General features: G+C 43.8%; 1 protein-coding gene across 12 annotated transcripts in view; it reads left to right on the top strand.

Moving 5' to 3' along the window:
* Positions 1-17851, top strand: part of serac1 (serine active site containing 1) — a 178187-nt gene that overhangs the window by 41902 nt on the left and 118434 nt on the right. For all 12 annotated transcript variants that reach the window (XR_015758475.1, XR_015758479.1, XR_015758478.1 and 9 more), the window contains exon 5: positions 15128-15259. Coding sequence is in view for 8 of the 12 variants with exons in the window: in XM_087991483.1 (XP_087847609.1) it covers positions 15128-15259 (132 nt within the window). In the remaining 4 variants the exon portion in view is untranslated. The remainder of the gene's footprint in view (positions 1-15127; positions 15260-17851) is intronic.

The following is a 17851-nucleotide window of genomic DNA, read 5'->3' as shown; positions in this document are numbered from 1 at the left end:
CACGCATTCCCCCCCCCACGCATTCCCCCCCCCACGCATTCCCCCCCCCACGCATTCCCCCCCCCACGCATTCCCCCCCCACGCATTCCCCCCCCCACGCATTCCCCCCCCCCACGCATTCCCCCCCCCCACGCATTCCCCCCCCCACGCATTCCCCCCCCCACGCATTCCCCCCCCCACGCATTCCCCCCCCCACGCATTCCCCCCCCCACGCATTCCCCCCCCCACGCATTCCCCCCCCCACGCATTCCCCCCCCCACGCATTCCCCCCCCCACGCATTCCCCCCCCCACGCATTCCCCCCCCCACGCATCTTTTCCCCCCCCACGCATCTTTTCCCCCCCCACGCATCTTTTCCCCCCCCCTCCACGCATCTTTTTCCCCCCCCTCCACGCATCTTTTTCCCCCCCCCTCCACGCATCTTTTTCCCCCCCCTCCACGCATCTTTTTCCCCCCCCTCCACGCATCTTTTTCCCCCCCCTCCACGCATCTTTTTCCCCCCCCTCCACGCATCTTTTTCCCCCCCCTCCACGCATCTTTTTCCCCCCCCTCCACGCATCTTTTTCCCCCCCCTCCACGCATCTTTTTCCCCCCCTCCACGCATCTTTTTCCCCCCCCTCCACGCATCTTTTTCCCCCCCCCTCCACGCATCTTTTCCCCCCCCTCCACGCATCTTTTTCCCCCCCCCCTCCACGCATCTTTTTCCCCCCCCTCCACGCATCTTTTTCCCCCCCCTCCACGCATCTTTTTCCCCCCCCTCCACGCATCTTTTTCCCCCCCCTCCACGCATCTTTTTCCCCCCCCTCCACGCATCTTTTTCCCCCCCCTCCACGCATCTTTTTCCCCCCCCTCCACGCATCTTTTTCCCCCCCCTCCACGCATCTTTTTCCCCCCCCTCCACGCATCTTTTTCCCCCCCCTCCACGCATCTTTTTCCCCCCCCTCCACGCATCTTTTTCCCCCCCCTCCACGCATCTTTTTCCCCCCCCTCCACGCATCTTTTTCCCCCCCCTCCATGCATCTTTTTCCCCCCCCTCCACGCATCTTTTTCCCCCCCCTCCACGCATCTTTTTCCCCCCCCTCCACGCATCTTTTTCCCCCCCCTCCACGCATCTTTTCCCCCCCCCCTCCACGCATCTTTTTCCCCCCCCCCTCCACGCATCTTTTTCCCCCCCCTCCACGCATCTTTTCCCCCCCACACACACCTCCCCCCCCCCCACCCCCCGTCTCTGTGTCGTCCCAAGCTTCAGCTCCTGGATCCAATCTCCTGCTCACCCCCAGGGTTAGGGGGAGCGGGGGGGTGGGGAAACACACTGAGAAATAAAAACCAATCAATTTGAAATAAAATACAACAGTGGCACCAAAAGCACAGCACGATCCCACAGCACTCTCTGCCTTCCCCAATCTCCCACGTGACCCTGGTTCAGTTTAATTATTGCAGAATGAATGAATGAATTGCTGACCATCCCAGTGACATTGAAATACACCGACATCACCGCAGAGCAGTTGACCAGAGGCTTGAAACATTAATAAACACGTATGCACAGCAAGATCCCACAAGCAGCAATCTAACCCCACACACATCGTGGGTGATGCTGGTCTAGGGTTGACTTATTTGTGTCAAATCCCAAGGCCCCAGTTACCTTAGCCCCAGGCTTCAAACCTGTTCAAAAACGACAAGGCCCCAATCCGACAGGACCCGGTTAACCAGAGGTCCTGGTAAAAGCCAGCCCCCCTCCCCAGAGAGAGGAGATTAAACCTCGGGGTCATACACAGACAAAACTCACCTGGTCCCAACAGGCTGCAGCCTGTCATACAGGCCTCAGGACTGCGTTCCCCCTCTGGAGGAAGCTCTTGTCTGAAGGTTTCCTGCTCCCAAACACACACTTTTCAAATCCTCAGGTGGCCAGGAAGATCCCTGGGCCCAACCTTAGATACAACTCCAAAGATATACCCTGGAAGTTAGAATAAGCATGGTCTCCCACACTTTTAATAGTGTCTGACTTTGGCTGTCATAATCACCGACAAGAGGTGTGTGAGTTTGTGACAAGTTTAAGAATACAAGAAAGAAAAGAGCAGGAGTGGGCCATCTTGCCTATTGAGCCTATTCTGCATTTAATAAGAGCATGGCTGATCTTTTTGTGGACTCAGCTGCGCTTACCTGCCTGCTCACCATGATCCGTAATTCTTTTACTGTTCAAAAATCTACCTTTGCCTTAAAAACACTCAACAAGGTTGCCTCAGTTGCTTCACTGGGCAGGAAATTCTATGGATTAGCAACCCTTTTGGTGAAGAAGTTTCTCCTCAACCGTGTCCTACATCTGTTTCTCCTCATTTTGAGGCCTTGCCCCATAGTTCTAGTTTCACCCGCCATCCTCCTATTCCCTTCATAATTTTATGTTTCTATAAGATCTCCCCTCATTCTCCTAAATTTCATTGAGTACATTCCCAGTCTACTTGATCTCTCCTCATGAGGCAAGATTCTGAATTCCAGTATTAACCTCGTTAACCTCTGTTCTCAAGTAAGGAAATCAAAACTGTACACAGAACAATCCAATGAGAGGTTTGGCCTCTCCAGCACCCTGCACAGCTGCATCACAACCTCCCTATTTTTAAACTTCACTCCTCCAGCAATGAAGGACAATATTCCATTTGCCTTCTGAATTACCTGCTGCAGCTGCAAACCAACTTGTGATTCATACCCAAGGCCACCCAGGTGCCTCTGCACAGCAGCATGCTGCAATTTATTTACCATTTAAATCAGTGCATTTTGCTGCTATTTTGATGACCTCATATTTACTAATGTTGTACTCCATCTGCTGAACTCTTGCCCAGTCACTCACTGAACCTCTGCAGACTTTGTGTCCTCTGCATATTTGCTGTATCATTCATTTTAGTGTCATCTGCAAACTGTGACATTGTACACTTGGTCCCCAACTCTAAATCATCTATGTAAATTGTAAATAATATTGGTCCCAACAATGACCACTGACCACACACCACTAGCCACTAATTGCCAACCAGAAAAACACCCATTTATACCCACTCTTTTGCTTTCAGAGTAGGGAGTTGAGTATGGATTCTCTTCAGAGAGTCTTTGTAGACTAGAGGATTGGAAAACTACTAATGAAACACCCCAGTTCAAAAAGGGAGGGAGTCAAAAAGCTGATAACTATAGGCCAAATAGCCTAACATCTATCATTGCAAACATGTATTAAGCAAGTAACAGCAGCACGTTTGAAAAACCATAATGTAATCAGGTAGAGTCAGCAAAAGGAAATCATGTCTAAATAAATTGAGAATTTTTGAGGAAGTCTCAACCAGAGTGTATAAAGGCATGGATGTGGGTAGATATGTTGCATTGGCCTTTCAGAAGACATTGGACATTGGACAAAGAAGGTTAAGTCATAAGATAACAGCCCATGGTGTTGGAGTAGTAGATTGGCATGGATAGAGAGTTGGCTAATGATCTGGATGTGCGAGTTGGATGAGGGGTTCTTCTTCAGGTTTGCATCCTATAGCCAGTGTAGTTCCACAAAGGCAGTGGACCACAACTGCAACTGTTTGTATATGTTAATGACTTGGAGGAAGGAAGTGAATAGGGAGGCAAGGTGGCTCGGTGGTTAGTGCTGCTGTCTCACTGTGCCAGCAACCTGGGTTCAGTTCCAGCCTCAGGCAACAGTCTGTGTGGTGTTTACACATTTTCCCTGTGTCTACAAGGGTTTCCTCCGGGTGCTTCGGTTTCCTATCACTGTCTAAGTTGGATTGGCCGTACTAGATTATTCATAGTGTCCAGGGATGTTTACGTTAGGTGGATTAGCCATGGGAAATGTAGGGTTACAGGGATAGAGAATGGAGGGTGGTGAGTCTGAATAGTATGCTCTGTGGAGATTTGTTGTGGACTTGTCACGACAAATGGCCTGTTTCCACACTGTAGGAATTCTAAAAATGAAAGAAAGAATGTATTGTAGTCAAATTTACTGATGAGACAAAAATAGGTGAAAAGGCAAGTTGCGAGGGCATAGAAGCAGTTCAGAAAGATAGTGGTAGTTTAGGTAAGTGGGCAAAAAGTTGCCAAATGGAGTTTAATGTGGAGAAATGTGAAGTTGTTCATTTTGAAAGGGAGAACACAAGAACGAAATTATTTCAAATGGAGAAAAATTGCAGAAAACTGCAATGCAAAGGAATTTGAGTGTACTTGTGCTCGAAACACAAAAAGCTTGCACAACACTGCAGCAGGGAATCAGGAAAGCAAATGGAATGTTGCCCCTTACTTCAAAGGATTTTGAGTGTAAGAATAGGAAAGTCTTACTGCAACTGGACAGGATGCTTGTGAGACACATCTGCTGGATGTCAGCAGTTTTGATCCTGTTATTTTAAGAAATATATCATTTCATTGGAGGCAGTTCGGTGAAGACTCATGAGGATGATTCCTGATATGAAGTGATTGTCTCATGAGCAAAGGCTAAACACGTTTGGACTTGCAGGAATTTAGGAGAATGGGAGGTAATCTCATTGAAACATAGGATAAATGCCCAGAGGATAAGAACAAAGAACAATACAGCACAGAAACAGGCCCTTTGTCCCTCCAAGCCTGCGCTGCCACATTTTTCCCTTCCATGCTAAAATTATCTTCACTTACAGGATCCATATCCCTCTATTCCTTTCCTACTCATTTATTCATCCAGGTGCTTCTTGAATGCTGCCGTTGTGTCTATTTGCATCACCGCTTTTGGCAGCACATTCCAGGCACTCGCCACTTTTTGTATGAAAAACTTGCCTTGCACATCTCTTTTAAATTTCCCACTTTGCAAATTTAACTTGTGTCTCCTAGTAATTGACCCTAGGAAAAGGCCTCCTACTTCCCACACTATCCATGCCATTTGCAATCTTATAAACCTCTATTAGCTCAACCTCCTGCATTCCAGTGAAAACAAACCCAATCTATCCAATCTTTCTTCATAGCTAAAATCTCCTATACTAAGCCACATTCTGGTAAACCTTTATGTACCCACTCCAAAGCATCCATATCTTTCTGGTAGTGTGGTGACAAGAACAGTGCACAATATTCCAAGTGTGGCCTAACTAAAGTTCTATAAAGCTGGGGCATAACTTGCCTATCCTTGTACTCCGCATTCCTTCCAATGAAGGCAAGCATGCTGAAAGCTTTTTTGCTGCCTTATCTACCTGTGCTGCCACCTTCGGTGATCTGTGGACCTGCACAATCAGATCAATATTTGTAAGAGGAGTTTCATCCATTGTATAATTTCCCCTGGTATTTGACTTTCCAAAATGCATCACCTCACATCTGTCTGGATTAAACTCCGTCTCCAATTTTTCTGCTCATGCTCCAACCGATCTGCTGTCTCCTCTGATAATCCTACACACTATCTGCAACTCTACTCACCTTTGTATCATCCACAAACTTAATAATTGTGCCAACTACGTTTTCCTCCAGATTGTTTATGTAAATCATAAACAGCAGAGATCCAAGCAGTGATCCCTTTGGAACACCAGTAGTCACGGTCCTGCATTCCGAAAAACACCCTTCCACTGCTACCCTCTGTTTCCTATGACTAAGCCAGTTCTGTATCCATCTTGCCAGCTCACCCTGATACCATGTGACTTCTCCTTTTGTGTCAGTCTGCCATGAGGGACCTTGTCAATGGCTTTACTGAAGTCTGTGCAGACAACATCACCTGTTTTTCTGCCATCAATCATCTTCGTCACATCCTTAAAAAACTGGTTCAAGTTAGTGAGGCATGACCTCCCCTGCACAAAACCATATTATTGCTAATAAGCCCATTTGCTTCTAAATATGTATAGATCTTGTCCCTGCGCATCTCTTCTGATAATTTATTGACAGGAGACTCTCAGGCCTGTAATTTCCATAATTATCCCGGCTATCCTCCTTATCCTCCTTGTGGGCGGCACGGTGGCACAGTGGTTAGCACTGCTGCCTCACAGTGCCTGAGACCCGGGTTCAATTCCCGCCTCAGACGACTGACTGTGTGGAGTTTGCACATTCTCCCCGTGTCTGCGTGGGTTTCCTCCGGGTGCTCCGGTTTCCTCCCACAGTCCAAAGATGTGCAGGTCAGGTGAATTGGCCATGCTAAATTGTCCGTAGTGTTAGGTAAGGGGTAAATGCAGGGGTATGGGTGGGTTGCGCTTCGGCGGGTCGGTGCGGACTTGTTGGGCCGAAGGGCCTGTTTGCACACTGTAATGTAATCTAATCTAAACAATAGGACAATGTTGGCTATTCACCAGTTCTCTGGAACCTCTGCTGGCCAGCAAGATCCCAGAGATATCTGTCAATGTTGCAGTAATTTATTTTCTTGCCTCCCTCAATATTCTGCGATAGATCTCATCAGGACCTGTGAACTTATCTACCTTTAATACTTTTTAAGATGGATAATACCTGTTACTTTTTAATAGCAACTTAGCTTAGAAATTCGACATTCTCTTCCCTGAGATCATTCTCCCAGTTCCTTCTCTTTGGTGAATACCAACACATGGTATTCATTTAGGACCTCACCTTCCTCTTCTGGCCACACACACAGATTCCCTCCTTTGTCATTGAGTAGGTCAGCCCTTTCCCTGGCTACCTTCTTGCTTTTTATATATGCATAAAAAGCCTTGGGATTCTCCTAAATCCTGCTTGCTGATGACTTTTCATGATCTTTTTAGCCCTTCGAATTCCTTGTTTAAGTTCTTTTCTACTGTCTTATATATTTCAAGGTGTTCGTCAGTTCATATCCTCATCGACCTTACGTATGTTTTCTTTTTCTTTTTGACCAATGTCATAACATCCCTGGTCATTTTTTTAGATTAGATTAGAGTGGAAACAGGCCCTTCGGCCCAACAAGTCCACACCGACCCGCCAAAGCATAACCACCCATACCCCTACATTTACCCCTTGCCTAACACTACGGGCAATTTAGCATGGCCAATTCACCTGACATGCACATCTTTGGACTGAGAGAGGAAACCGGAGCACCCGGAGGAAACCCACGCAGACACGGGGAGAACGTGCAAACTCCACACAGTCAGTCGCCTGAGGCGGGAATTGAACCCGGGTCTCTGGCGCTGTGAGGCAGCAGTGCTAACCACTGTGCCACCGTGCCGCCCATCATGCCTTGGTCATCCAAGGTTCATATAACTTGCCCTATGTATCCTTCATTCTCTCAGAAATGTGCTGCTCCTAGAACATAGAACATAGAAAAATACAGTGCAGTACAGGCCCTTTGGCCCTCGATGTTGCGCCGATCCAAGCCCACCTAACCTACACTAGCCCACTATCCTCCATATGCCTATCCAATGCCCGTTTAAATGCCCATAAAGAAGGAGAGTCCACCACTGCTATTGGCAGGGCATTCCATGAACTCACGACTCGCTGAGTAAAGAATCTACCCCTAACATCTGTCCTATACCTACCACCCCTTAATTTAAAGCTATGCCCCCTCGTAATAGCTGACTCTATACGTGGAAAAAGGTTCTCATGGTCAACCCTATCTAAACCCCTAATCATTTTGTACACCTCTATCAAGTCACCCCTAAACCTTCTTTTCTCCAATGAAAACAACCCCAAGTGCCTCAGCCTTTCCTCATACGATCTTCCTACCATACCAGGCAACATCCTGGTAAACCTCCTCTGCACCCGTTCCAGTGTCTCCACATCCTTCCTATAGTATGGCGACCAAAACTGCACACAATACTCCAGATGCGGCCGCACCAGAGTCTTATACAACTGCAACATGACCTCAGGACTCCGGAGCTCAATTCCTCTACCAATAAAAGCCAGTATGCCATATGCCTTCTTCACCGCACTATTTACCTGGGTGGCAACTCCTTAACTCTTATCAACTGCCATTTGAAATATTCCCACATGTTCAATGTAAATTTACCCTCAAACACTACGTCCAATCAAAATTCTCCAATTCTGCTGAATGTTGTTGTGCTTCACCTTCCCCCAATTTAATACCGTCACCTGAGAACTGCTGTTATCCCTATCCATGAGTATCTTAAAACTCATGGTATTATGGTCACTACTCTGAAAATGTTCCCCCACTGAAACTTCACTCACCTGCCTGGGCTCATTTCCCAAAGGAGAAAGTGAGGACTGCAGATGCTGGGGATCAGAGCTTAAAAATGTGTTGCAGGAAAAGCGCAGCAGGTCAGGCAGCATCAAAGGAGAAGGAGAATCGACGTTTCGGGCATAAGCTGTTCTTCAGGAAGAAGGGCTTATGCCCAAAACGTCGATTCTCCTTCTCCTTTGATGCTGCCTGACCTGCTGTGTTTTTCCAGTTACACATTTTTAAGCTCATTTCCCAAAACCAGGTCAAGAAACCCTCTTGAATGATGCTTACAAATCCTGCCCCATCCATGCCACTAGCAAGTACTGACTCTCAGTCAATCTAAGGCAAGTTAAAATTACCCACCACAACAACTCTTTTTTTTTCCCCTCCTAGGAGAGTCTAGGACTAGAGGCCATAGCCTCAGTATGAAAGTTAAAGACTGAGATGAGGAGCAATTCTTTCAGTGAAGGTTGAGTGTCTTTGGAACTCATTGCCACTGAGAGCTGTGAGGCAGAGTCCTCAACTATGTTTATGGTTGAGATAGATTCTTAGGAGGGAAATCAAAGCAGGAAAGTGGATGTGAGAAATACCGGATCATCCATCATCCAAATGGCCTACTCCTGTTCCTATTTCTTATGGTCTTTATATCCAGCGTATATGCATTCATCCTTCATGGTTCCTTCAGGCAAACATTACGTTTTCTGACAGTGATCCATTCATTCTGAATCTGTTGCAGTTGTAGCTCATGTCATTGGTGAGTTGTGATGAACAACCGTGGAGCTTGCAGTGTTAACTCTGCTTCCTTCACACAGATGCTATCAGATCTGTTAAGTTTTGCCAGCAATTAGTGTTTATTTCAGATCTATGACATCTTTATTTTATTTTAGTACCAGCAAATGTCCCTAGAGAAAACACCACAACTTAAGGTCAAGTGAACTAGAACCACTGCCATCTACAAGAAGGACAACCAGTAGGCCATTGACCTCACAAAAATGCAATTCAGGTGTCTTGACCAAAGTTTTCTTGTTATCCCTAAGTGAGGGTTCCTAATGTTGATATAGTCTGTTGTGTTCTGCACAAAATGGGTCGCCAGAGACGACTGAAACTTGAGGTTCATGGGGCACAGCATACTACATTGGAGGATGTTAACCTTGAGAAAGGTCAACTGGAGTACACGTGAATGAACAGGACCACAGTGGTAATTTGTGCATAGTGCCGGAAGATATTGGTAGGAATCTGATTAAATACTTTGGGTTAGAGTTCACTAGTAAAAGGGGTGAAATGGGTATAAAATTCAGGGAGAAGATCTACATGACAGTTAAATAAATTTGCATAAATTTATGCATGAATGAGTGGTCTGACAGGTTTAAAAATAAATCCATCTTAAGGGCTAAATGAAATGTCTCCTGGGTTGTTGAATGAAGGAAGGGAGGATTTAACGGATGCACTTTAAAAATTTTCAATTCTTTTCTGGCCTCGAGAGGACTGAAGGACAGCGGTGATAGCATTACTCAAGAAGGGAGCAAAGAATAAAAGAGGAAATTACAAGCAAATCAGTTTAAACTCTAGTGGGAATATTTGGAAGAAATTCTGCGGGACAGAATTAATTTGCATTTAGAAAGGCAGGGATTATTCAAGAGCCGTCTGCATTGCTTTGTTTGACCAACTTGATTTAATTTTTTGAAAAGGTGACCAGGTGTGCAGATGAGGGCAATGCTTTTGATGTCTTAGCAAGACTTTTGATAAGGTCCTACATAGGAGGCTGATAGCCAAAGAAAGAACAGCTGATGGGATCTGAGGAAATGACTCATTGGATCAACAGTTGGCTGGGTAACAGGATGCAGAGGTTGATGGTTGAGGGTGTCTGGTGTTTTTCTGACTGGAAGTCTGTGTACAAGGAGGTCATTGATCAGTAAGTTCGTAGACAATACAAAAATTAGTGGAGTGCTAAATTGTGAAGGAGGATGGCCTTAGATTACAAGAGATTATAGATGGGCTGGTCAGATGGACTGGTCAATGGCAAGTGGAACTTAATCTGGATAAACATAAAGTAATGCACTTGGACAGGACAAACCAGGCAAGGTAGTACATGATCATACCTGGGAAACACCAAGGATCAGAAGCGTTTCAGTGTGCATATGTATGAGTCCCTTTAGGTATCCGAACAGGTGGATAAAGTGTTTGAGAAGAGATATAGTGTGCTTGCTTTCTTTGTTTGAGGAACAGAGTTTAAGGGCAGAGAAGTTATGCTAGAACCACTGCCATGAGAAATGAATACAACTGTGTAAAATGTTGGTTTATGCTGCAGCTAATTGTACACAATTCTGGAAGCACATTATACAAAGGGTGTTATAGCACTGGAGAGGGTGTAGAGGAGATTTATCAGATCATTGCTTGGGAAGGAGGGTTTCAGAAATGAAGAGAGCTTGCACAGACTGAAGTTGTTTTCCCTAGAGCAGAGTAGGTTGAGAGAGGATATGATTGAGATACCGGTTAGGTGAAGTGGCCATGCTAAATTGCTCATAGTGTTCAAGGATATGTAAGTTAGGTGCATTGGTTAGGGGTAAACATAGGGTAAAAGGGTAGGGGAATGGGTCTGGATGGGTTACTCTTCGGAGGGTCATTGTGGACTTGTTGGGCTAAATGTCCTGTTTCCACACTGTGGGGATTCTATGATTCTACATATAAAATTAAGGGGCATAGATAGAAAAGACAGGAAGATACTTCACCCCTTCATGGAGACAGCACTGACAAAGAGGCATAGATTTCATTGTAAGGGATAGAGGTTTAGATGTGAAGTGAGGAAAAATGTTTTCACCGAGAGGGCTATGGGAATCTGGAGCTGAAGGATAGTAGAGGCAGAAACCCTCATAACACTTGAAGTATTTAGATGTGCATTTGCTTTCCAACGCATTGAAGGCTGGAAAATAGGATGACAATAAGTAGATGGTTGTTTTGATTGGCACAGACATGATGAGTGGAAGGGCCTCTGTCAGTACTAGTCCTGAGATGATACTATGGAGACATAGTAACTGATTCATGACAATCTCCACTGGAAGGTCTACATAAGACTGCCTTTTTTGCCAAGTGGCCCTCTCCACAGTGCAGTGTTGTATTCATTTCTCATTCAGTTCAGCACTTACGATGCAGCCAGTATTCTATAGTGTCAGAGTATCGACACGGATAACACCATTACATGTGGGGACACCTCCCACCATGTACACGGCGAGTACTCCTGTGACTCGGCCAAAGTGGTCTATCTCATACGCTGCAGGCAAGGATGCCCTGAGGCATGATACATTGGCGAGAACGAGCAGACGCTACAACAGATGAATGGACACCGCATAACAATCACCAGGTAAGAGTGTTCCCTCCCAGTCGGGGAACACTTCAGCAGTCCGGGACATTCGGCCTCATCTTCAGGTGACTAGCCTCCAACGCGGACTTTGGGACAAACAATAGCACAAAACGGCCAAGCAAAGGCTGATAGCCAAGTTCTGTACCCATGGGAGTGGCCTCAACCGGGACCTTGGGTTCATGTCACACTACAAGTGACCCCACTGCACGATATATATACACACACACACACACACCCCTCATACACAAGGACACATACCCCATCACACACTCTCTCACACACACACACACACACTCAATCTGTAGCTCCTACATACGCACACATATAAACTTATAGGGTGAATTTGTTATTGCAGAATTACATTTTGCTTTACTCAAAAACTGCATGAATCTGCATGAGTTTTACTGCATGTAAAACTCTGTAAAACTATACAGAGGATTTGTTAGTCTGACATAGCATTGGGACACAAACAGACATCACCCCTATTGTTTAAAAACTTGAGCTATCTTGAGAATGTAATTTAAAAGAAACTCTGGGATTTACATATCAATGAACAGAAACCAGCATATCCAATTTATAAAAGATGAAAGTTTTAATCTAAGATTGTTTACTGTATCACATCTCCATGGCATTGAACTCCTTTGACATGATGTTATTCCCCACAACCACCTGATGAAGGAGTGGCACTCTGAAAGCTAGTGCTTCCAAATAAACCTGTTGGACTATAACCTGGTGTTGTATGATTTTTAACTTTGTCCACCCCAGTCCAACACTGGCACCTCCAATTCATGGCAAAAGTGAATTACAGCGCAGTTTGCCTCGCATAATGTGGAAAATGCTAGTAAAAAATGTGATAACGTTTTGAAAGCATTAATAATATTAGACCAAGTCAGCACAGATCTATGAAAGGGAACTCGTGATAAAATAATCTTCTAGAGATTTTCAAGGATATAACTATTGGAATAGATAAATAAGAACCAGTGTTTGTGGTGTATTTAGATTTCAAGAAAGCTTTTGATATACTTAAGAGGCCAGTGGACAAAATTGAAGCACAGGGCATTGGAGGTAATATATTGGCATGGATTGAGATTGTTTCTGGTCTTTGAGCCAGAGTATTGGAATAAACAGGTCTTTTTCTGGATTGGAGGTGGTGAACAGTGGTGTACCGCAAGGATCGGTGCTTAGCCCTCGCTATTCACAATATACAAAAATGATTAGGATCAGGGAACATCAACTAGCCACGGAACGACACGACCAGCTATCCCTAGTAGCCACACACGTAGACGACAAGCAACATGAATTTGACTGGGACAGCACTACCATTATAGGGCAAGCGAAACAAAGAACAGCCAGGGAATTCCTAGAAGCATGGCACTCATCCACAAACTCCATCAACAAACACATCGACCTGGACCCAATATACTGGCCACTACAGCGGACAGCTGGAACTGACAACCGGAAGCGGCAGGGACAGGCCACTATAAATGCCGGAGGAAACACCACAGAAGCGCTTCACAGGAGGCTCCCAAGCACTGAGGATGTCACCAGACAGGGGACGAAACGTTTGCAACAAAAACTTCCAGCTCGGCGAACAGAACCACAGCATCAGGGAATCAAATGCAATATTTCCAAGTTAGCTGATGACACAAAAATAGGTGAGATTGAGAATTTTGAGGAGGATGTAAAGAGGCTTCAGGGCAATCTTGTCCAAGAGTGGGTGGGCAAACACATGGTAGTTGTAGTATCAGGTGGATACATGTGGAAAACTGGAAGGCACAGTATTATTTATATGGTGATACATCGGGAAATACAGATTTTCAAATGGATCTAGGTGTCCTTGTACACCAGTCAATGAAAATAAACAGGCAGGTGTTTAGGATTAGGAAAGCAAATGGTATGTTAGACTTCATTGCAAGAGGATTTGAGTTCAGAAGTAGGGGATGCCTTACTGCAATTGTTCAGAATATTGGTAAGACCCACACTTGGAATATGATATCCAGTTATGGCCTTTCTACCTAAGGGAAGATATTCTTGCTACAGAGTCAGAGTAGCAAAGACTCACTAGCCTGATGTTCAGGATGGCTGGGCAGACCTATGAAGAGAAGTTGGTTCAACTGGGCCTCTATACACCAGAATAATGAGAGCGGGATCTGATTGAAATGTGTAAAGTTCTAATAGAGTTGGACAGACTAGATGCAGGGAGGATGTTTCCCACGGGGTCCCAATTTCTCTATAATCGGCTGGGCCATTTGGGGCTGAGATGAGGAATTATTCCTTCACTTGTTGGGTGATGAACCTTTTCATTCCACTACCACATTGGGCAGCACAATAGCTCAGTGGTTAGCACTGCTACCTCACATCACCAGGGACCCAAGTTTGATTCCAGCCTCAGTGGACTGTATGTGTGGATCTTTTACATTCTCCCTGTGTCTGCATGAGTTTTCTCGAGGTGCTTTGGTTTCCTCCCACAATCCAAAGACATGCAGGTTAGATGAATTGGCCTTGCTAAATTGTCCAGTTCGGGGATATGTAGCTTGAGTGCATTCGTCAGGGATAAATGTAGGGTAGGGGAATGGGTCTGGGTGGGCTACTCTTCGGAGAGTTGGTATGGACTTGTTGGGGCCGAAGGGCCTGTTTCCACACTGTAGGGATTCTATGATTCTAAGAAGGTTATGGAAACTGAGTCACTGAGTATATTCAAGTCAATGATCGATACATTTTTAGATGTTTTCTATGTGTCTGCTTTTTAATGACATAAGTTAAATGAACCCATGTTGAATATTCTGAGAGCGGTGTTAGTCGTTTATTTTTAAGGGTTCCTGGGAGACACGTTAAATTAAAAAAAAAACTAATAACAAGTAATTCATGGCAGAAATTTGACAAAAGGAAACTGATTACAGTTGTGCCAGCCAAGTAGGAAGCTTTAATGTGTAGATAGGGTGACTCTTCACTGAAGTTTGAGCATCTGTAAGCTTATTGCTGGGTGAAAGGAATTTATTTTCTGATATTTGTAATGAGAAAATTCCTGTAGTTTCTGCATAGGGTGTTATAGTTTATTTTTTTTCTTCGTTTCTTGTAAGAAGGTGCTTTGCTTTGTTGTTAAAAGTAGTCTCGTGTAAATATGTTGAGATGCTGATTTCTGCAGTAAATAAAAGAAAATTAAACTTATCAAGCCTGGTTTAAGTCTGGGTTATTTTTTAATCTATCTGCTCAGAGATGTGGTGACATTCCTTTTGAAGCAGGTGGGATTCGAATTCTTGTAATCTGTCTCAGCAATAGAGAAACTATCACTGCACCACAAGAGGCCAGTTCACTTGGGTGAATAATGTTTTCAGTATAATGAGATCATAACGTGCAGTTTATTTGATTTTTATTGGAATAGAATGTTTTGTTCTCTGTCATCATTCTTCTCCTCCTTGAATACAGTGATTTTGATTTTATTGTCATAGACTTTAAGTATTTCCTTGCTTCTTGGGCGGAATTCTGAAATTAATTGATGTCTTTGGGTTGCATTCCAATCTGGCACTTATATAGGATGAGTTGACTCACTCACTATTGCTTTTGTAGTACAAATTGTCTTGCTTCAACAATTGTTTATTTTCTTAAAATAGGAAACATTAATGAGTCACAGATTACATTTCAAAATATGTAAGCTCTTTAAAACTCTTTATCTGACATTTTTTTTTGTTTTTATAGAGCATTACTTAAGACAGGATGTGGAAAGCCATGATTCTGATTTGTGGCTTCTTCTAAAACGGACACAATCTACATGTAAAGCAGTACGTGTGCAGGCTGTTCAGGAACTGGCGAAGAAGTATCACTGGCATGGTAAAAATAAGAACTAGATGTTCAAACCTAATTGATATATTTTATCATTGTAACCTTTGTCCTTAATTACTATCTTCCATACACTTTCAGAGTTAGTATTTAAGCTTCAGCAAAGAAATGACAAATTCTGAATGTAAAAAAAACCATAGAGGTTTGCAATATACAAAGGACGCAATTCAACAGCTTGCATTGAAGGTTCCTTTAACAAAATAAAATTTATCCCATCTTTCCTGGCACAAACTTGAACTATTTTGACTACCCAATGTAGTATCTTTTTTTCTTGGAATGATTTAGATTTGCTAAACCAGAGCATTTTATATGTCAGGTAATCGGATAAATTAAATTTGAAAGAGAAGAAGAAGATAGAATGTAAAATATAATGTGGTGAATCTGAAATTTTATGTCCTCTTATCATCTTTTATTTATACACGCTTTGTGCCAGCCTCATAGAATGAAAACTTGTTGGCCAATTATAAGAGCAGCGTATATAAAACAAGCTTAGAAAGTTCATATCTAATTCCTAGTGGGTATGAATCTTGAATAAAACTGATCCAAGGAATAGATTAGATTAGATTACTTACAGTGTGGAAACAGGCCCTTCGGCCCAACAAGTCCACACCGACCCGCCGAAGCACACCCAACCAGACCCATTTCACTACATTTACCCTTGCACCTAGCACTATGGGCAATTTAACATGGTCAGTTCACCTAACCTGCACATTTTTGGACTGTGGGAGAAAACCAGACCACCCAGAGGAAACCCACGCAGACACTGGGAGAATGTGTAAACTCCACACAGTCAGTCGCCTGAGGCGGGAATTGAACCCGGGTCTCTGGCGCTGTGAGGTAGCAGTGCTAACCACTGTGCCACCGTGCTGCTCATAGTAAATTTTATACCAATACTTTTTTTCCCAAAAGCCAAATTAAAAATATGGCATTGTTTTAAAAAAAATCAGATCCATCATTGCTACTCTGTCCAATTTAGTGCTCAACCCTTTAGTTCTGGCATATGGAGTTGTTTAGTTTTGCCAAAGATCAGGATAAACAAAGGTGTAGATTCAGAGTTGCAATGACGCAGCTTCATGTCATTCAATACGTCTTATCCATACGTCCTTACGTGCACTTCTTCGGTATTCCAATAGACAGAACCAATAAATACTGGTGAAGCAAAGGCAAGGTGCTTTCTTTCGCACAGATCGTAGGTTCCCTCTGACGGAGAACAACCTAACTCTGCTACAACAGCTTGACTGTTGGCAGAAAGCTAACTTTTAAAATTTTCTTTCTGCTCAGCCTTTAGGTATAAAAATTGATCAACTATATCTTAACTTCTAGCCCACTCCAAGGCCTGCATCTTCAGCGTTGTTAAATCTGATTACTCTTTTTGGTGACTTTTCAGCATGGCAAGATTTGTTTATTGTTTTCTGAACATTCCCCTGGGTAAGAATGAGCTGGTCCTTTAAGAACTCAACTTTGTTAGCCTCCCCATATTCATTCCTGACCAACAAGTGAAGTCTCATCAGACAAGTCTCAGCTGCCCTCTGCTGAGCTCCAATGAATTGCTTCATCTCAATGGACTGGAATGAAAAATCAACCTTTTCTATCTACTCAGCTCATAAGGGACTTCCAATTGATTTTGCACATCTTGATTAACTGCATAATGTTTTATTCCCCAAATTTAGTTAAACCCTAAAGGGTGAACCCATGTGAACCTGATTTGAATGTAACATATTCTAGAATCTTTTCTGAAGAATACTGAAAAACTCCATAAGTACAATAGACGTTTCACACTAATTTTCTCAGGCTGTATCTGACTTAGGAATGCTTAATGCTAACATTCAGTACAGCAGCAAGAAAGGAGGCACAGTTTAACAGCTGCAATTTTGGAGGAATGTTGATTCAGAGGGAAAAAAATCAAACAGTAAAATCATGGGGAAGTGATGGGTTGATTTTTTGTGATTAAAAATGTCTGTTTTTTGGAATTGATAATAAAACACAGGGATAAGTGAATGTGACATAATAAAGTAATACAAGTAAGCAAAGTAGAATAAGGGAAGTAGAATAAAGATGGCACAAGGGAACTGAAGGAAGTGCAAGGGAACATGGCAGCACAAGTTAGTCAAGTGGAATGTGTGGCTTGTAAAAGTGAGAAGTCAAGCATTCTACTGGGCTCCTAATTGATCTTGTGAGCAGGAATAGCTTCCTGCTGTAGAAACCTGATGTCCCGGTTTCAGAGCTTGAACAACAACTGAAGTCAAAGAACAAAAGAGGAGTACAGCACAAGAACAGCCTCTTTGGTCCTCCAAGCCTGTACCAATCATCATGCCCTAATGAAACTGAAAAAAAAACAAGCCTTCTGCCCTTATTCGGTCTGCATCTATCTATTCCCTCCGCATACATATTACCATCCAGATGTTACTTAAATCTCACCAACATGCCTGCTTCTACTATCTCTTTGGGCAGTGTGTTCCAGACTCTTACCCACTCTCTTGCATAAAAAGCTTCCCTAGTACTTTTCCTTTAAAGTTTCCCCCTCTACCATGAACCTCTACCCCCTTGTAATTGAAACTTAACCCTGGGAGAAAGCCTCTGGCT

This window comes from Chiloscyllium plagiosum, unplaced genomic scaffold, assembly GCF_037043375.1.
Source record: "Chiloscyllium plagiosum isolate Xiang-an unplaced genomic scaffold, Cpla_swu_hap1 HiC_scaffold_10, whole genome shotgun sequence".
NCBI classification, from domain to species: Eukaryota; Metazoa; Chordata; class Chondrichthyes; order Orectolobiformes; family Hemiscylliidae; genus Chiloscyllium; species Chiloscyllium plagiosum.
The sequence above is the reverse complement of the archived record's forward strand: the minus strand, read 5'-3'. Positions and strand labels throughout refer to the sequence as shown.